General features: G+C 32.5%; 1 protein-coding gene across 1 annotated transcript in view; it reads right to left on the reverse strand.

The window, feature by feature from the left end:
• Nucleotides 1-22,405, reverse strand: part of LOC107452715 (uncharacterized) — a 119,146-nt gene that overhangs the window by 18,768 nt on the left and 77,973 nt on the right. Inside the window, exons 3-5 of the mRNA XM_016069285.4 lie at nt 13,873-14,019; nt 10,162-10,276; nt 2,239-2,414 (exon numbers count right to left, since the gene is read on the reverse strand). Of these exons, the coding sequence (XP_015924771.3) occupies nt 2,239-2,414; nt 10,162-10,276; nt 13,873-14,019 (438 nt within the window). The remainder of the gene's footprint in view (nt 1-2,238; nt 2,415-10,161; nt 10,277-13,872; nt 14,020-22,405) is intronic.

Raw genomic sequence — 22,405 nt, forward strand, 5'->3', positions numbered from 1 at the left:
ATTAAAAATGGGGGACGGGGGGAAAATGTCGTCGCGATAGTTCTGTTAGGAAACTCAAATGTCTGTATGGAACTATAAAATTCATTTTTCAAAAAAAAAAAAAAAAAAAAAAAAAAGAATTAAATAAAAATTAACAATAATAATAAATGAATTAATAAATAAAAAATACCAATAATTCTATGCTTAAAAAACAAATTTTTGTTCTGATTTAGTTTAAAAATTACCAAAAGTTTTTCTGGCGCGTCTAAGACTAAAAATTTTTGTTCCATTTTAAACAGTGAAATTTTAAACGACAACCCATCAAATAATTACCGCGAAAAGAAAATTTGAAATGGCGATTTTTTTAACACTCTGACTTATTAATTTAGTTAAGTTTGAAAATGGTAAGCAAAATGCTTTTTTGAGTTGTTTCTATTCATTCATTTACAAAACAAAAGAAGTATTTTTTTTTCTTTCCAAATGCATAAAAATAAATTCAACATTAGAGCTGTTCATTGATTTGTTCTAATGATTTAGATTTTTGTCAAGCCCTCATTATTGTAACGCCTAGATATTGATCTGTCTATTTCTCGATCAGGCGATAAAAATTAGCGATCATAAATTGCATCAGAATAATGTAACAATACCACTTATCGGTATTACTCATTTATGACAACACTTTCATTTATTTTACATTTAATTCTTTCGTCAATAAATAAATTCATACGCATGTCATAAGTTCTTAAAATGCATAATAAATATGCATAAATAAGTTGCATGGTTTTTAAAGAAAATTACAAGCATTTATTTACAATGATCCTTTGAAACGTCAAGACAATTGTTGAGGTCATTCGGATTTTTCTCTCGCCAAGGGTCTTTAAATTCATCTACTCTTTTTCATTACATCTAACTCAAGTTTTTTGATAACGTGCCAAATAACGTGCCTATTCTATATTATATAACGGGCCATTTTTCTTCTTATAGAGATCAGAAACTATTTTCACGCAGTTTTAAATTGATTTTACCAAAATAAGCCTATTTTTTTTCTCGATCGTTTTTTTTTCTCTTTCATAAATCTGTTATCGAGAATTATTTCATACTTTAAAAACAGAGGAAAGGTCTTGAAAGATCTGCCGCCTTAAACTTTCATGAAAGTTTTCATGAAAGTATTTCCTTTACTAAAAAAACTGATTTTCTTTGTAAACAACAAACATTTATCAGTAAAGAGAATAACACAAATTAAATATATTAATAGATGATTCTGGCGCAATTTGATGAAGAATTACTTTATTGCCTGATAAGAAAAATTTCCTGTGATTTCTTGACATGAAATGCAGGACGTAGAGCGAGAAGACTAAGACTTTTAACTATCTGAAATGGGTTACTGCTACATTTGACTGTTTAACAACAATTTCTTCAAAAAATTTATCGCTTCATTTTTGAAGTGAAACTTCTAATGCGACTTCCAACAAGATTGCGTTAAACGTTTAACGCTACCATGGCAACGAGCGGCCTGTGATCCTTGCAGGAGATTTTAATGTGAATTTCTCGTTACCTGAAGCAGAAACATTGTTAACCTTCCTTAAAGACAAATTTGGATTGGAAATGATAAATGGTAGGAATGATCCAACAACCAAAGGGGAAACTACCATTGATGCAGTTTTAGCAAGAAATATTGAAAAAATAGAACTCAAACATTTCGTTTCTTACTTTAGTTATCATAATCCCATTGTAAATGTTAGAGATTTGGATATTTCTCCACTCGAAAATGATAATTAAAAGATGCGATCAATTGTGAATTGTAAGCAATGTTAATAAAGTTTGTCTTAAAGAAACAATATGATTTCACTAAAAATCAATTTCTACCCCTTCCTATTTTCATTTCCACATTACGAAGTTTCACTTCTTCCGCGCGGAGAGACTCCACGCACTATTTTTTTTTATTAAAAATTAAATATAAAAAATTCTCGCTACTGTGGTATAATACCAAGAATTCTTTTCAAATCAAAATAATATTTAGATTATTTGAAGAAAAAAAATTCAGTCGCAAAGAAATAAAAGAAATCTGATTGCAATAAAATATTTAAAACAGAAGATACTATTTGCAACTGAATTCACTAAGCATAAGAAAAGCATATGCCGTGTTTTCACTATTCTAAATATGGTGACGCGTTGATGTCACGTGATGGGTCGGCTTGAAGTCCCGTGAAATCCAGCTGAATTGGCTTCTTTGAAAAAAAATCAAGACATGAAGCTAACCTTTGCTGACAGGGAAGGGGGAGTGATGGCCAGAGAAACTGTGATGTCGGGGGACCAGCATACCAGGAGGAGGAAGGTGTTGGGTTCGAACACTAGACTTCCTCCTTTTGCCCAACTTTTGTATGAGGCGAGGATGGGGGGAGTTGAAGATGCTCCTCCTGTTCCTGAAACGGGCTCTGCAATAGACAATGAATTCATTTCAGTATGTATGTTACTGCAACGGTGGTTGCTGACTTCAACCGGTGAATGCTGACATCACATAGTCGCTTTGGAAAATATCCGAAATCTAGATCTAGTTAAGTGCCACTGCCTTTTTTAAGGTTCAGTGCCACTGCCCGGTATGCAACCGGTATTCCGAACACTGATGTTTCTCTTAATCTATCCTCAGCAGATATTAAAATATCGAATAAATATAATAATATCAACTAATAAATTAATATCAAATCGGATATAACAAATATTTTGAACATTCACCAAAGCGACTCTGTGATTGTTGACATTCACCGGTGAAAGTCGACATTCTCTTGAGTTCGATCATTCAGGGTAACATATACATTATTTACATTGGAGATTCTGTCCTTTATTAAGTCTCACAAAGAATTTAGAATATTTTTGAGACTTCTGCTTAATAGGGTCTTTCAAAGAAGTGTGAAGTGGCGCAAATGAGAAGGCATATAGATAAGCCATTTTCGTATTAGAAGAAAAAAAGTTCATAGAAGCAGGAGTCACAATTCCGTACAAATATTATAGAACTAGGGGTCGCAATCACAAATAAAACATCGTTATACAGGCTGCTTTTTGTCACTAAATCAATATAATCAAGTAAAAGAAATCAATGACACAGAGCAATAATGATTTTATTGCCACCATCATGTCGTTGCTCATGAAATTGTGAAATTTTAATTTTTATGGTTCCAGACCTTCAGCAGTTTGTAGGGGGGAATGCTTTACTTTTTTCTAATTACATAATTTAACTTAAAATTTGAAACCAATAGAAAAAAATAATTGTTAAGAAGCAACAGTTTAAAAATAATTAAAAGAAAGTGATAGCTATAGGAAAATCTTGAATTATTATTTTTTTACAGTAACTATGTTTATAAAATTCCTAATTTTATTCAAAAATAATTTTAAAACAAAAAGCATTATCTCACAATATTAAAAATTTAAATTTCAGTTTTAACATTGCACTTTGCACTCAGTTTTAACATTGCACAAGATGTAAAAATATCATTAAATGAGGTATCATATTTTCTTCTATTTTATTTATTGCGTTTACATCCCGTTTTTTGTTGTGAAAATGCTATCTATGCCTCATCTAACCAAATATATTCGAAACACCTTGTGTAACGTAAAACATGGTCGTAATTTTAGTTCACAATAAGACAATTTAATTGCCAAGAAACGTACAAAAAAGTAACAATAGATGTATCAATAAATGTTTACAATCATTAGGCACTTTTATGTTAGCTTCCTCAAATGTTTAAGGTTGCAAAATCCTAATATTAAGTGCTTAAGGTTTCCATCTTAAGTGTTAAGGCCATCTTAAGTGCTTAAAGTTTCAAAATGGGGAGAAGTCTTTCCAACCTTGTTCCTGCTCACAACGTGCTAGTTCTGATCACCTTCTTTTTTGCCTTGGCGCTTCTTTTAAGCAGCTGCTGGTTGATCAGGACTTTCTGCAGATATATTGGGAACTGAGGCGACGGGGCCTTCTGGACCTGATCTAGGCTTTCCTTCACCAGGAACAACAACATGTTAGCTTCCGTAAATTAAGATTTGAAGCATGCTCGCGTTTATTTTAGACGCTACAACATATCTTGGTTGGCGTGATTAACGCTACAAAGACAAAGCTACAAGTACGCCATTTAAAGCTGTTCAATGTTGCTTTCTGTTTAAGCCTACATTCGAACTTGAAATATGGACATGGAATGCGAATTTGAAGAAATATAGTGATAAGGTTTAGCAATGAATCGTGTGATATTGCAACAATTGGTTAAACGAAGAGATCATCTACGTCCATTGTAAATGTTCGTTTTGATTTTTTAGTCAAAGTTCAAACGATATTCCACTACGTTAGCGTTTTTAACTTACGGATAAATCGCTTATTTTCACTTGTGTAAGTTTGTTGTTTTTCACGGCAGCATGCGCATTTCTCTATAATTGACGCGCAATTACATGAAATCTTACGCACAGGAGTTAACGTGCGAAATCTCCCTAATATGCAAATCCTTATTGGATGCAATGATTAGTCCAAATATCAGTCCGACAGTTGCACAATTTATGCAAAATACCGATAGCGTACAATACAATAAGTTACGCTGTTTACATAAACATTCCCTAGGAATCCATAAAAGTATAGCACATATTATTTTAAAAAAACTATTGTCTTTTAGCATCTTTTATGGTGATAACAGAAACAATCTATTACAATTTTGCATAAGAAACATGAGGTACTTTGTTTGAAATTTTTCAAGTAAAATGTTTAGTAAATTATGGCAGTGGTCTAAAATTGACGGAAAATAAATATCATTCGTTACTCCCGATTAGCTAATACATAGTATAAAATTATCGGTTCTGGTTTAATTTTCTTTAATAAAATACAGTTTATTTCATTTTATAGGTTTACAGAAAAAATTCTATCATAAAAAATATTAAAAAACTGTATTAAAAAATATTACAATTATTTTTAAACAATTATTATACAATTATTTAAAATCTTACGTACGGGCGCTAACTTAAATTTGCGAAATATTAACCTAATGTTCATATTATTTTTGAAAAAAATGTGGTGATGTTAGTTATATAAATTAGATGGTAATTTTTAGTAATTGCTGACATTTGCTTATAAAAATATATGAAACCGTTGGCAACAATGGGGGTAAAAAGAAAGCAGTGATAGCCAAACTATATTGTTGCCAATTTATTTGAGAGTAGAATAACATTTTCTTTGGGTATATTTCATTTACCAATAGTTATTTCAAAATGAAATCATAGACGTGAAAAAAATATGAATTAGTTGTGTTAGAACTTATGTGACAACGTAGTGGAGCATTTGTTATACAAGTAATGAGACTTTCAGCAAAATATTTCATGAAGTGGCATCAAGTTCAAAATTAAAACTTTCAGAATTTAGCCAACACTTCAAAAGTCTCAACACGGAAGTACTGGAAATATGTGTGTCATTTCTTATAAACTCTATGTTTTTCTCCCCTAACCGTGAGGAACATTATTTTGAATCAAATCTACTGAACTAAAAAACATACATTGAAACATAAATTTTGCCACTACTAGAAGAAATTTTTTCACAAAGTGGAGCTACATAACATCCCTGACCACAGCCATATTTCTTATGCATTTTTTTGAAAACTTTTTTACTGATTGTCACCACCATCCACAAAACGTTTTTTAAAAAAAATTCAGACACAAATAATTTTTTTTCTTTTTTAATTGTAAATTAAATTACACGCCCATCTTTTTAGAATCACCCTGTGTCTATATATATATATATATATATATATATATATATGGCAGCAGCAGCAGTTTTCAGCATCATCATCAGCATTGGCACGACAGCCCTTTGTGGGCCTGGGCCTTCCTCAGAAGCTTTTCCCATTCTGCCCTTCTCCCAGCAATTGTTTTCCAGTTCTTTACTTTCAGGATGGCAAAATCCTCATCTACACAGTCCTTCCATCTCTTTTTGGGCCTTCCTCTTGGCCTTTTATTGGAGGGGGTTGCATTAGAGACTTTCAATGCTGTTCGTTCTGGGCTCATTCTCACTACATGCCCGGCCCATCTCATTCTACTTAATTTAATAGATTTAATGATATCATCGCCAGCAAAGATCCTATATATTTCAAAATTATATCTTTTCCTCCAGTTGTCTTTATCGAGTATAGGGCCAAAGATGGTTCGTAGGACCTTCCTTTCGAAGGTTGCTAATAACTTTTCTTCCCTTTTTGTTAAAGTCCATGTCTCTGAAGCATAAGTCAAAACTGACTTGATTAATACCTTATAAAGTAAGATCTTAGTCTTTCTTTTTATTAAGTGAGATTTCAATAATGATCTTAAACCATAGAAGCAGCGATTGGCTGCGATTATTCTTTTTCTAATTTCAGGATTGATGTCATTTTGATAGTTTATTTCTGATCCTAGATAAGTAAAATTTTTTACAGATTCAAATTTAAAAGAATCTATTTTAAACAATTTAGGGATGGTTTCCTTTGTACCACAATACATATATTTTGTTTTCTCTACATTCACTCTTAAGTTAATTTTTCTAGCTGATTTTTCCAGTGCCAAAAAATTTTCACTCAGTGCTGTCCTAGATCTTGCGATGATATCTACATCATCGGCGTATGCCAAAATCTGCACTGATTTATTAAATATAGTACCTGTAGTATTTATGCCAGCATCTCTAATAACTTTTTCTAAGGCTATGTTGAACAGAAGACATGCTAATGCATCTCCCTGTCTAACTCCATTATGAATTTCAAAAGAAGTGGATAGTTCCCCTTGAATTCGTACTGTTGAAATGGTTTCAGTGAGTGTGAGCATTACAAGTCTGATTAATTTTGATGGAATATTAAAATCATATAGGGTCCTTAATAGCTCAGTCCTATTAATACTATCATATGCCGCCTTAAAATCCACAAATAAATGATGGGTCTCTATTCCAAATTCTCTACATTTCTCCAAAGTTTGTCGTAGGGTGAAGATTTGGTCAACTGTGGACCTTCCTTTGCGGAAGCCACACTGATATAGTCACCTATGACGCTGTCTACAATGGGAGACAGACGTTCAAATAGGATATTTGAGAAGACCTTATAGGCAACGCATAACAGACTTATTCCTCTATAGTTGTGACAGTCAACTTTTCAGTTTTCACCAAGGAAATATTAAAGCTCACTTGAATTAGAGAAATTTTTTTTTAAAAATTCAGACACAATTTTTTTTTGTTTTCTTCTTTTTTAATTGTTAATTAAATTACACGACTATTGAGTGAGAATATATATATATACATACAGTGGTGGCCAAAAGTGTGGACACTTTTTGAAAGTTTCATGTTTTTCAACTTCGTGTGCTTGTAGAATATATTAATTTTCACTTAAATATAAACGTTTATATATCAAATTGAAGGTAATTTAATGTAGAATTTAATAATAAATACAGTATTACGATATCTGTATTATAAAAAAGGTTATGCAACAAATAGTCAGATCTATCTTAGATTTGCCTTTTTTTAAAGTGATACTTACACAATCAATACTTAGTAGGATAACCCTTATTTTTTAAGACAGCTTCACAGCGTCTTTTCATCGAGTGAACGAGTGTTTGGAGTTCGTCTTTCGTAATCACATGGTGCCAAGAATCAATTATAGCTTCAATAAGTTGTCTTTTATTGGATGGACGTTTTTTTCGTACAATAATTTTCAAACATCGCCACAAATTTTCAATTGGATTGAGATCAGGGCTGTTTCCTGGCCATGGTAATATATCTATGCCTTTATTTTGAAAGCATGCTTCGCATACTTTTGCTGTGTGGCATGGAGCTGTATCCTGCTGAAAAATAAATGGTGCGTTGTTGGAGAAGAGATCTTTGATGGAAGGTATCAATTTTGGTTTCAGGGCAGTTTCGATGTATTTTTTGACATTCAGAATGCCATCAATCACTTGAATTCGGCCCACACCATCTGCAGACATACATGCCAAAATCATGACATTTGTTGGATTTTTTGTAGTTGCTTCAATGCAATCAGGATGAAGCGCTTCACCTACTCTACGTCTCACGTATTTTCTACCATCACTTCCAAAGAGCGATATTTTACTCTCATCACTCCAGATTACTTGCTTCCATTGATTTTCTGACCATTTAATGTGTTCTTTTGCCGACTTAACTCGTTTTTCGCGTAGCTTTTGACTTAAATATGGTTTTTTCCTTGGAATTCTAGCTTGTAGTCCAAATCCTGATAACCTTCTTCTTATTATTTTTGAACTTACTGCATTCATTTCACATCTAATGGCATCTGATGACATTTTTCTATCTTGAAGGCATAGCCATTTAATTTTTCTATTGGTAGTAGCACTTGTGCATTTTTTTCGGCCTGATTTGGCATCCTGAATGCCAAAATACATCGAAACTGTCCTGAAACCAAAATTGATACCTTCCATCAGGGATCTCTTCCCCAACAACGCACCATTTATTTTTCAGCAGGATTCAGCTCCATGCCACACAGCAAAAGTATGCAAAGCATGCTTTCAAAATAAAGGCATAGATATATTACCATGGCCAGGAAACTATGACACGACTATTGAGAGAAAAATTGTAATTTTAGAATAAGCTGTGTAACCTTCTTTTAGGAAATGTGAGGGGGGGGTCAAAAGCCACCTCTGACCTCACTGTTCATCGAGCGAACCAACTTTACAGCGTGCCATTTCCTATTTGTTCAACTCCTCAGTTTCCCAAAAATCGTACATTTTATAAAAAGTTTTAATAAGCTAATCTTTATGAAGCATAAATTTTCTTATTTGTAGAAGAAACAAAGTTTTATAACTTCTTGAAACAAGCCAGTTCTTTTAGAAATAAATAATAAAAAAAAGAAAGGAGAGTTTGTTTTTTTTCTTCCAGAAAAGAAATGAGAATTCCCGTATAAAGATATCGAGAGCAAAGTAGATTACCACTTCTAGAAATTCCATCGGCATAGTGTGGTTCTCAAAACGTTCGATATTTGGAATCTTTAGGGAAGGAAAGAATGAAAGATAAACGGACAGGGGGACGTCTAGAAAGGAAACGTGACATACATGAATCCACGTGGACGAGATTTTGTTTATTGCATTCTATTCCAGAAGTCAAGGAAATTTCGAGTTCTGCGTTATATTTTAGAATCTTTGATTTTCTCTGAAAGAATTCAAAGTATTTTATTTGCAAATGGAGTTTAGAGTAGAGGTGCAATTTTAAACATTCGGAATAGCTTGGAGAGAAAATAAAAAAAAGTATTTCCAAGCGTTTTTTTTAGAGTATTATTATGCGAAAAAGAGAAAACTTGCTAGTAAAATTGTTTTCAGGAAATGTATTTATGGGTTGTCCGGTAAAGCTGACATATTTCTCTCGGTCAATGCTTACACATCGGTCTAAAACAACCCCCCGAGACTAAACCACGAATCAACACTAAAAACAAATACGTACTTCTTTTACTTATTTGTCAAATATTGCCAGCTCATAACTTGGCTGTTCCATTTTAAGTAATTTGGAATTTTCAGACTCCAACTATTTCAGGCTGTTGCAAATTATTTTTTTTCAGTATTAAAACAGAACTTTTTGGAAACAAAAACGTTCAAAAAAAATATTGGCAGTTAAGAATGTATATATGACCTGGTTAGATGACTTGTGTTTAGTGGTGGGCAAAATTCTTTTAATTCTAATTTATTGAAATATCATTATATTAAATTCGATACCACTAGGAAAAACATTTTCTGAAACAACAGTGAATCTGAATTATGGTTGCCAAGTTCTCCCGCTTTTTGGCGAGATATTTTTTTTTATTCACTGACTTCCAGGGTAATTGTGCAAACAGTGGGCTTTGTCTTTAGTGGTTGTATCTGTATATTTAATTGTGAAAAGAATCTCGAGAGCAAACAGTTAATAATGATAGCTGATGCTAGCAGAAATTTTTAAAATACCATTCTTACACTTAAGTCGGGTAGATCATAATTCTCTCATACATAAAGCAGGATTTAGTGTTGGTCACAAATTCATTGAGTGATTAAGGTTAGTCTCATTTTCTTTTAAATACTCAATTTCTTTTATCAAGACCAGTGGGAACCCCATGAAAATTGACTGATTTCCCGTGAATTCATTTTACAACTGAGTTGTAAAATAAACAATGGCAAAACCGGTATTAAAAAGAAATAGAATAAAAATATTCTCACTTGCTGAAGAGATGAAGAGCTACACAAATACCAATGAACATGATGGCGAGAGATGTTATGATGATGATCATGTTGATGTCTATTGCCGATCTTTTTGTCTCCTCAATACCGCCAGCTGCAAATAAAACAGAAAATAATCACGTTTCACCAATCAAAGTGTATCCGAGTTCTCAACCGCGGCTATACAATTACAATAAGACTTCTGCTGAAATCTCATCACGGTATCTAAATAAATCTCTCTCAGCTTCGAATTTACAAGGATCTGACACATATTGTTTCCACCATTTGCCGACCGGATTGTGTAAGGGTCAGGGAACTGGAGTTGCATCAGAAAGGTTCGAAGGCATGGATGTTCTCTCATTCTCTGTACTATCAATGGAAATACAGAGTTATAAGCTAATGCAAAGAGCACTCTTCTACAATCTCTAATGTACAATGTCAGTTAAGAAATGTTCCAGTAAATTCTTTTCAGAAATTGCTTAAATTGATCTATAAATAGAAGTGCGATTTATCTTTAAGATATATATAAAGATTGTTATAAGAATAGTTATATTAATATTCGAATGAATATAGCGGATATGTATAAGGATGTACTTGATGATTATTTTTTTTTAATATTCTGCTTATAAATTTTCAAAGTTGTAGTTACCCAGAGAATAAAATTTTCTCCGCTCACGTGATAAAGAAATTAAATGCTTTGAAATTATTTTTTATTGATTCCTACATTATTGGTTTTATGATCCCAATACTCACTCTTTAATGTTGTAGACGTATGCCGGGGTGCCATCGTCAAGTGGCGCCATCTATGGCCAAGATTCGACTTCTACCATACCCATACGCCGTTTATAGGGCGGACCCATTCATACATCCATTCAGTCTTCCACAGATGGTAATTTTGACCTGAATCAGAGAACGATCAATCTCCAATTCAGTACCCCCAGAGGTATTGATTTGTTATGGAAACATGAAGGACTTTGAGACTCGACAGATTTAACGTGCATCAGTCACCATTTTACTACACAGGGAGTCTTCGGTCGGAGAGGTTCGAACCCACTAACTCTCGGACATGGGCCCAGTGCCCTACCGACCAGACTATTCCGGCGTACTCACTCTTTAATATAAACAACTAAAAAAGTAAATGATAAAATAGAACAGAAATTTTATGAGTTACAATTTGGAAGTGGTCTAAAAAAGGAAGGAAAAAAATAATTGTATTTTTGTCAAACCAAGAACAAAAAACCTTGGGCTGTTCGCCTCATTAAAAAATTTCAAAACATCGTCGTTTTTCATCTGACAGAAAAAAAAGAAAGAAATTATTTTCTCTGCTTAAGACTTATTTGAAAACATAGTTCCTAAAATTTTGGGTGAGCTAAAAGATAATAAAGATGTCAGAAACCTATTTAGAAAATAATGACAATAAATGCATATTTTCCTAATATTCTTTTTCTGTCTATTATTTTCTTTGGAAAGGTGTAGTTTGAGTTGCATTTATAAAAAGAAAATAAGAAAAAGTAAAATTTAGAACGTGATAAATAACGCTTCTTAATTTCAAGATAAGAAAAATAAAACAGTTTCATTTATTACATAAATCTAATTTAAAGTATCGTAACCAAGTATCCTAATTAAAAATAATTTCTGGCAAAGTGCTAATTCACAAAAACCTTTCATTTCCTGCTAAAACGCCGCCAACGCAAAATGTCTTTCACTCATGGATGCCAACCTCTAAAGTATTAAAGAAATAATTAATTTAATTTCTTTAATTTTACCAAAGTTGAAACGAATAATTATTAGATTTTATATAATTATTTAAGTTTTTATATCTAGTGGTGGTCACAATAAATCAAATTTTTTGAATCGAGTACAAAGAATTAATTTAGTGCAATATTTGTTAAGCTTTCCAAAAAGCCTTCCATATCAATTCATCACCTGCCGCACAAGTGATACATATAGAATTATTGTAAGCAGCGCTCTCTGTTGCTCAGGCAGAAATTCATAACAACAGTAAGAGTCATTATGAATTTTAAATTGCATGCCCTATTTCATGATTATTAACTTATGCACACCTATCAACATGTTCCGATTTATCTGAACGTTTATTGAAAGTGGCAACAAATTTTATGGTTTAACAGTCAATTATTGATTTAAGGAATTTAATTTAGAATAATTTTGTTCGCCATTACATACTCAGAATTATTATTTCTCAAATTATCAAATTCAAAAAAATTTGCAACAACAAAACCAACTTTAACCAGCCAAGCTAAAACTAGTTGAAATAATTTTCCAATTAATTTTATCAATCACCTTTCGGCCTCAATTCAAAATATAAGTTTTAATTTACCGTTTGGGATTTACTCTGTCCACAATTGCCTAAACCGTCACTTATATTCATTTATGACGCACCATCTTCATTCCAATAATTTGGAAGTATAGCTGTTGTTGTGCAGTATAAAAGAACTACTTTAACTAATCATACGTAATAAACGAACTTTTCTCAAATTTTAAAACAATAATTTTGTAATTAATTTTAAATTGCTCTTGAAATTTTGTATAATTTTATTGAATTCTTTTAAAGTTATAGCGGGCAAGACGCAAACAATTTGCGTTTTATAAAAATGTCCGTAATTTATTAAATATTGAAGCTAAGTTTACGAAATTATGTGCAATAGTTGCACATAATAACCAAAATAACTGTAACAACTTACAAATTTATTGCTACATTTTTTGGCAGAGGGTGTTTAAAAACACTTTTTTTTTCATTTGTAATTTATTGTCGGTCATTGAAGCCTTTAAACATTATTGATATATATGAGAAATCGCATACCCTGAGGGACGATTTTACATATAAAGTGGTAATAAAATTTTCTCTTACTCCATTCACCATAACATAATTTTTTTTAAAAAAATTAATTTTGACTTTTATTTTGTGGCATGATTTAGTTTAGCACTTCTAGCGTGTTTTAAGAATTGAGAATTGCATAGCAACCCGTGTCCAGAACACCGCTAGAGACGGCTCCACATTATCAGCTTTGTGTTTGTGTCCATTTTAAACCGAAATTTTATTAATCTTATTGCTTATTATTATCTACAGACAAAATAATTTTTTTATCTTAATGTTAATATCACTTTTTTTTTTTTTAATTTTATGAAATGGACAGGAAACCTTGCATATTACTTTCGACTCCCACCAACCACCGCTCTAACGAAAAATATCCCTAGTGGTTGACGACCAACGGTCAGAGTCCCCTTTCTTTCCCGTCAGATTAACCATGGGAGGTTTTAATCTAATGCGCTTTATGTTTGATTCAGCAGTTCCATTGTCTTTGGGGGTTTCGTTCACACGGAAGGCCAAGGGCGACTAAAATTGTAATAATCGATAGAAACTCAATTTCTTTTTTATTTATTTAATCTGTTTAATTATTCAATCCTAACTACCACAGTGTCTTGCATTCCTAAACTATTCATATTTAAAAGGCAATTATTCTTTGTATTTACTTTCAATACTAAACTGAAAAACATATGCATGGAAAAGTTAAAGCCATAAGAATTTTCAATAGATTTTTGTCTTTTATTAGTCACCACTTTTTACATTTCAATCGCCCGCGGCATCCTGTGTTCATAACTGCAAGGTTGAAATTCGGTAGGGTTGGATTTTGCGAAAAATGCCGGTGACGAAATAAAATAAAATCGAAAGGACAAGAAGGAGATACAAACCCGGTCTGTTGGTGCAGAGTGTACCGTTGGCGTCGTGCGGCAGATAGCTCCCCGAATCACAGGCACAGAATTTATCTTCGCAGGTGGCATTCTTCTCTAATACCCGACACTGAACGTCTTCAAGACACTCTTCACCCAGTTGTTTCACTACAAAGAGATACAATAACTTTCATTTTATATATTGTTACACACATATGTGTATATGACATATATATGCACACGTATATGTGTAGACACATATATGTGTTCATTATAAAAAGTAACTCATAAGCCCGTCTTCAAGTTGAAGAACGGTTGAACTCAAGTTAGAGAAGGACATCGCTAATATGCATCCACAGGAGGTGTGGTGGCTCAGGGTATAGAGCGTTCGTCTTCGAATGAGGTGAACTGGGTCCGAATCCCAGCGATGGCTGTTGTATACGAATTCCGCACACGGCTGCTCGAACCTACCACAGTGCTGAAGTGAAATATCCCTAGTGATGGATGGCCAATGGTACTTTTCTGTCCCGTCAGGTTAACCACGGGAGGTTTTAATCTAATGTGGAGTATTTCCACTGAAAAAAAAGTCCTCACAAAACGAATTAGCCCGTCATGTTTGATTCCCTAAGTTCCTCTTATTTTCCCCTCCATGTATGGCAAATCTCCATGAAGACAACTTTCTCCCCATATCCAGGAGTTCCCTTGTCTTTTGGATTGGGTTCAAAATGACAAGGCTAGGCTGTGGAACATTGGGTGTCGTAAACCCAAAAATTCGGTCAGCTGTTCAACGACGGTTATGAAATAAAATATACATCCATAGTTGGATTGGAAATCGAACCCATTACCTCCACGCTCCAGAATACTTGGCGGAACGATGAGACTGCTCGGCTTTATTTGTAAGAAAGCGGGGGACCTAACGAAAACACTACTATCACTGAAGTAATGTTCCTTTTTTACTGCCAACGGTGAGAATTTGAATAGCAGTATTTGGAGTTAGGTTAATGACATATGTAGAGCGAATTGGCGTGTGTAGTTAGGCAAATCTTTTTTTTGTTAGTGTGAATACCGATGTCTAAGAAAAATGGACTCCTGGGAAACGCTCTGCAGGGTTAATGATTGACTAAATTCATTTTACTGAACCGTGTTCTTGCGATCAGTCCACCACGGAACTTAAAATAGAAGGACAGATAGCACAAAACAGAGAAGGACAGCACGAAGATACATCCAGGGTAACAGCGGGATTCGAACCCGCTACCTCTACGTTTTGCACAGAGTTTGGCAGGCGCGGCAGGGAGGCCCCGAAAAAAAAGTTAATATATATTCTTCGCTACCGCTAGAAAGAAAAAAAACCTGGCACGGAAATTCCTCAGCATTTGGAATATAGGATTACGTAATTTGCCTTGAAAAATTCTTGTTTTTTCCTGATTCTTAGTTTAACCTGAAGATTTCACAGCTAGGTATAAATTATTGGGAGTTACAGAAATGGTGTGATATAAATGAATTTAATTATTAGTTTTGCCATAATTTTTTTAAGACTTTAAGAATAGTGCAATGCGTAAAATGAAAAAAAAAAGCAAATGTCAGAGCTGCAAGACAAAGTTAGAGATATGGAAGAAAGGTAGAAAATCAACTGTATTTATATACATCAAAATAAGTAATGTACAAGAAATATATAAGAAAATAATGAATATATATATATATATATATATATATATATATATATATATATATATATATATATATATATATATATATATATATATATATATATATATATATATATATATATATATATATATATATCGTAAATTAATAAAACAAACTAATTAACTAAATTAAATGAATTAATACATAAAAAAATTGAAGAAATTAACCTTGTGAGGCATAAGAAATCTTAGTGAAGAAAGTATTGAAAAGAATTTTTAAAGCAAGCAGTAAAATATTATGAACAATACCATTTGAGTATCTGATCTTTTAAATGTGTGTATAAATTTTATGCAATGGGGGCCAAATTCATCTAATTCTAAATTATTTTATTATTAATACACTATTTTTGTTGTCACAATGAGAACTATTTATTTTAACTATGAAAATTTAGTAATAGTTGAAGGCTATGCAATCGCGTTTATTATTCACACATGTTTGCGAAAATTGCAAAATCATGAAATAATTACGCAAATTTACTAAAACCAACATGGAATGAGGCAAGACAAGCGAAGGATTAGAATTACAACGCCGCTTTCAGTTACCTCTAACAGTAATACATGGAATAACTTCCATTCATTTCTGAAAATTCATGGTGCTGCAATGTTAACAAACACTAGTGTAATGAATTTATATATTTAACATCCATAATTTGATCTGAAATTATTCTATATGCTCAGGGTTGCTATGATTAATAATAAATTTTTATAATAGTAGCAAAGTTAAGAAAAATATGACAAATTCTGTCAATAATATTACTTTGTTTTATATATTTTAAGTTACTCGTATAGACCAAAAAGAAAAAAAAATCAAATTTAAACAAAATATACACCGAAGAGCCATTACATTATGACCACCCTCCATCTATGACAATGGGCTCGCCCCATGTTTTCATGGTTTCTCGCCCAGGAACAATGTTTTCATAGGGTACATTGGGACCCATAATCCTCATAGAACAATCCGTGGCGTCTGTAAGCTAGTTAAGAAGCTAGTTATTAAGCTAGTTAGAACATAGTAGCAGACCAGGTTCACCTATTCATGGCAACAGTTTTTCCTGCGGGGAATGGTGTTTACCAACAGGATAATTCACCATTTCATAAGGGTCGAATCGTCATGGATTGGTTCGAGGAACATTCCAGTGACTTTCAAGTCATGCCTTGGCCCTCAAATTCCCCTGACCTTAATCCAATAAAGCAAATGGTCCTACTTGGAAAACCAAATTCGTGCTGCCACGCTACCCCCTCGCAATGTGAGGGAATTACAGGACCATTTGGTGAGCGCTTGGTACCAGTTGGTCAGGAAGTTGTGGAACCTCCATGACCCCTGGCCCACAACGAGCTGTTGCGGAAAGGCTTTACTTCTTAGTGATGTTTAATATTCTGAATAGAAATTATAAATTAAAGAATGAAATCGAAAAGCATAAATTTACTATTACTTTAAATTTAGGAATAAAATCTGTAGGAAAATCCGGTAGAACTGGCTGTTATGCTACTGAATAATGAAAATACCGAGTTCACAAATAAGTATGAGTCTATCATTTCCCTGTTATTTTTTATATTTTATTTAAAAGTACTTTCGTAGAAAATTTTGTGTTTTAGGAATCCTGAATGTTTTAAAGAAATATTTTCTTTAAGAGTACCAGCTTCCTGAAAAAAAAATAGACAATAAAGCTGTTAAAAAGATATTCGAAAACTTACATTTTTACCGTTCTAAATTAAAATTATCAAAACAAAAATCTTCAACTAAGATATTTTAACCAGATAGTAAAACGGTGAATTTTAGAAACTATACTATCAAGTTTTCAACTTTTTAGAAATTTTCGACATCTTACAATTACTTGCCATGTGGCGAATCGACATTCTCTTAACCATGAAAATGTAAATTGTTATTCCGTTTTCTAGTCTTTATTTTTGAATTTAAATTTTCGTGTCACCCTACCTTCTAGGTAAACAAGGTCATACGCAAAATGAAGCATTTCAGCTATCATATTTACCTTAAGTTAAGGTATTCGTTCTTTTTCTCTTTTACAAAAAACAAGTTCTTTAAACTATCATTAAAAACCCATTAAGAAACTCATAAAAAAATATCTTCCTCGTTATTCAAATTGATGTATATATATAGATATGGACGATATTTATGTTTTATCACACGATACAGCTCTACAGGCAGAATACTTTTTTTTATCCAGCGGTGTTGCCATGGTAATTGTATTAGTTACCATGGCAACGAAATAAGAAATGGGCATTCATAAAGTTATAGTGAGCCCCCAAAATGAGCACTTGATTCTTCTAATTTTTCACTCGATTAAAAAAGTTCCGCACCTTTCCAAGAAAAAAAAAAGGTTTTAGATGTTATTTTAATTCGAATTAACACGTTTTATCTAAATTAAATGAAAAAGGAATTATTTTTTGCGAATCAACATGTTTTATCTTGATTGAAAATTTTTTATGTGGTAATATTAATTACTACATAAAAATGACTACATTTTTATGTGGTAATATTATTTCCTATGAGCTGCACAATCAGTCTTCCCGATGAGCAGACCTAGTGCGTTCTCCAGAAGTGGTGTCTATTCTTTCAGGACCACCACAATGGGTGAGATACTGTTAGCCATGTTAATTTGGACGTCTACACTCTAAAAACTGTACCTCTTAAATAAAAGGCACAAGCTAAATGTACCCTTTATTTTCTCGCGTTAGAGGCACACAACTAATGTGCCTTTAAAAATGAGAGGCACCACAAGAAATGAAAGGCACCAAAGCAAACGCGAGTCAATGCGCGGTACGAAAGGATTTTACCGGTTCCCTGTGCCTTTCAAATGGGCTTCCCTTTTTTTTCTTCGGTACGATGTAACGGAGAAGAAGCGCATGCGCACATCAACGAAATATTTTATGACGAAATACAAATAATAAAAGCAGACGATAAAATTAGAACACAGAAAGTTGTTGATTTTTTAGAATTAGTTTTGTGTGGAATTTGAGTTTTCATATTACCCGTTACGGGTTTATCTAGTTTGTTTTATGATATTTTATCTATCCCGTTACGGGTGAGTTTTCATATATCTCGCTACGGGCACTTTTTCTAGTTTCCTTTATAAGATTTAACTATCCCGTTACGGGTACTTTATATTTGTTATTGTATTTGTTGTGGTGTGAAATAAATGCTTTTATAAAAAAAACTGAACAGTTCTTTAATATAGCTTGATACGCTACAGCTATGTATTAATTGGTGGCAGCGGTGGGATCCGTTCCAGAAATGTTTTATTAGGTTTTTGAAAGAATTGGTGACAAATATTATTGTTATTAAGGATTTCCTACTTTAGAAAAAATTAGTGAATGAGATGTTTAAAATTGATGCCAAGAAGTGTGGAATTCGACGGTACTTCGAACTCTTTGAACAGAAAGCGAAGAGATTTAGTGTGAATTTCGATCTTTGGTTTTCGTGTGCTTTACAGCTTATTCCTGCTGAAAGGTCAGAAATTTATGATGATAATTATTATTACTTTAAAGAAAATCTCATTGCCAATTTTCAGTATGATCCACAAGCTATTCCGTGTAATAACGATCACCAGAAAGAACATTTTAATGAGAAATGGAATTCGCCAAGTATTGTGAAGAAATTTAGATTTGAACGTGAATGTTTCTATTGTGGTGAAATAGGACATTTTAAGAAATACTGTAGACATCGAAATTCGGATTATAGAAAAGAGAATTATATCCGATTGTTGTAATCAAGTTTAAGCACGAAAGTAATTTTTATTTTAATAATATTTATAAAACAAATGCATGTTTAGTGATTGGGGCAAAAATGCAGAATTTAACGTTTTTTAAAATACAATAAAATAAAAAAAATTCTGAAACAAGCTTTCCAAAAAAATTGCAGAAGGCTTTTCATATATTCTGAGCTCAAATAAAATCATCGATTAAATAATATTAAGTACAGTTACTTCTAAAAAAACTGAAAGCTAATGTTCCCAAAATGGGAATGATGGCGCCTAACGGGTTAATATGTTTCGCCAAAATCTGGATTTTAAAAAAATTCATTTCAATGGAAAGAAATCTTCTATTTTACAGTTGTTAAGTCATTTGTTTAAGCATATTTCATGTTATAAAATATCCAAGTTGTCAAAATCTACATCTATCATTTTAAAATATTCTATGTTTTTCCAAATTTGTGCAACTGTATACATCATATTGTAACTGTTACTAAATTATGTAAAATTGTTCTTTATGTGTGAAAATAAAACCTTATAAAACTATTTTATGAAATCTCTAAATATTTAAAAAATATCTAAATTTATAATAAATTTCCATTTTGAGGATGCTTTTTGGAAAAGAAAAAAAATCCATGAATTATATTGACTTGGCTTAACAGAAATAAATATTATCTTTTTGTACCTATATCTGATTAAAAAAGCATCATTGTAGTTGTTGAAGTATCATTAAACGCTACATAATTAAAGAAATGGTATAAATTTACATATTTTATAATTGTCTATGAAAAAGCCTTAGATGGAATCCCTTGAAATGATCACTTTCAAGTGGCCAATATTCAAAGAATTGAGAAATATTTTTCATTAAGAATTATTATAATTAATATCTTGGTAATAGTGTAAACCAAACAGAAAGTCCCTTTTTATATAAAGTGCTAGCAAATTACAAATAGGTAAAAAAAAATGTGTTCAAATCTGGTAAATAACAGGTTTTGGTACCACTAAATGCTTGTTTCAATGAGCGGTACATAAAAGCAAAATCTAAGGTACAATGTACGTTCCAAGTTAAGAGGTACATCTGATTTTGCCTCTGAAATCAGAGGTACATTGTGCCTTTCATTTTTAAAGGTACGTTGTGCCCTTAAAATTCAGAGGCACAAATGATTCAAATGTGCCTCTGAAATCAGAGGTACAGTTTTTAGAGTGTAGTTTCTGCCACACTAGATGGCAGCTAAAGGAAGCTTTGGATGCTAAAGTGCACTAGGAATTTATGGAATGCACTAGGAAATGCCAAGAGCCATTTCGCCATAATATTAATTACAGAACAGTTAATAATAATAAATTTAATGTTAAGTCGCCAACTTCTCACGCCAAATAATAAATCAAACGAATGAATGAATAAAATAAGTCAAATGAATCCAATTTGCACTGAGCTGATGCATACGAATAAGTCAAATAAATCAATTTATGCTAAGTTGTTGCGCCAACAAAGTAAAATGTACTCATTTTCGAACATTATAATGATGCAATGAATTTTTGCAGACACAACTAAATATTTAAAACTCAGCGTTAGAAATCTATATATCCGTATTCAGTTTTTGGTTCATTTAACAAAAAATATTTGATAAAAAAAAATTATTGATATTTTTTCTCAAATATTAGCATAAATTACCTACCTTTACGCTTTTTGTGTAAAAGGGTAAATTCAAATATTACATAAAAGCATCTGAGGGTGAGTGGGGTGGTGTGGTTTGCTTATTTTTCCTTGCAAAAGGGTAGGAAGGGAAGGAACAATGCTATCCGGAAAACACTAAAATCCCTTATTTTAAATTTTCTTTAATTGAAAAAATTAATTAAATAATATGGGAACGATTACACTGGGAATAATTTCAAATTTAAAAGAAATTTAAATTTGAAAAAGGAAAAGGTTGGAGGAAATTTTTTTTGAAGGGTGTTGCAAGCAAAAGACAACAGGAAAGGTGTTGCAATCAAAGCAAAAGACAACGGGAAAGTTGTTGCAATTGAAGCAAAAGACAACGGGAAAGGTGTTGCAAGCAAAGCAAAAGGCAACGGGAAAGTTGTTGCAATTGAAGCAAAAGACAACGGGAAAGGTGTTGCAAGCAAAGCAAAAGGCAACGGGAAAGGTCTTGCAAGCAAAGCAAAAAAACAATGGGAAGGGTGTTGCAATCAAAGCAAAAAAACAACGGGAAGGGTGCTGCAATCAAAGCAAAACAAACCGGAAGGGTGTTGCAATCAAAGCAAAAAAACAACGGGAAGGGTGTTGCAATCAAAGCGAAATAACAACGAGAAAGATGTTGCAATCAAAGCGAAATAACAATGAGAAGGATGTTGCAATCAAAGCAAAAAAACAACGAGAAGGATGTTGCAATTAAAGCAAAAAAACAACGAGAAGGATGTTGCAATCAAAGCGAAATAACAACGAGAAAGATGTTGCAATCAAAGCAAATAAACAACGAGAAGGATGTTGCAATCAAAGCAAAAAAACAACGAGAAGGATGTTGCAATCAAAGCAAAAAAACAACGGGAAGGGTGTTGCAATCAAAGCGAAATAACAACGAGAAAGATGTTGCAATCAAAGCGAAATAACAACGAGAAAGATGTTGCAATCAAAGCAAAAAAACAACGAGAAGGATGTTGCAATTAAAGCAAAAAAACAACGAGAAGGATGTTGCAATTAAACTCAAAGCAAAAATTAACGGGAAGGGATGTTCCGATTTTCTTATGTAAACATGAGATGGGATTTCTTTAATTTTGCAAAGAAGGGTTCAGGCAGAGTCTAGAATTGCCAAAACATGCTAACGTAATATTTGTAATGCTCTGAAATTTAAATTTGTTTCATTTATCAGGCGCTGAAGAATATCGATTATCGGGTCTTTTATGAACCTTTAATTTATCTGTAAGTCGTGGTGCTCACAATAGTTTCAAGTGACACTGATATTTCGCAAGCATCTCCGAAGATGTTTAAAAAATATTTTGCTACCACTGAAAAAAATATATTCGACTAAAGGAGTCGCAAGAGGATTAATTGTTTGAACCCTGTTAAAAGTGTCAGCAAGAAATTATTTAAACTAAGAATACATGAAAAAAAAATAAAGACATTTAAATTCAAAATGCTTT

The sequence above is a fragment of the Parasteatoda tepidariorum genome, chromosome 6 (genome assembly GCF_982258835.1).
Source record: "Parasteatoda tepidariorum strain Cologne lab strain chromosome 6, Ptep-v5.0, whole genome shotgun sequence".
NCBI lineage: Eukaryota > Metazoa > Arthropoda > Arachnida > Araneae > Theridiidae > Parasteatoda > Parasteatoda tepidariorum.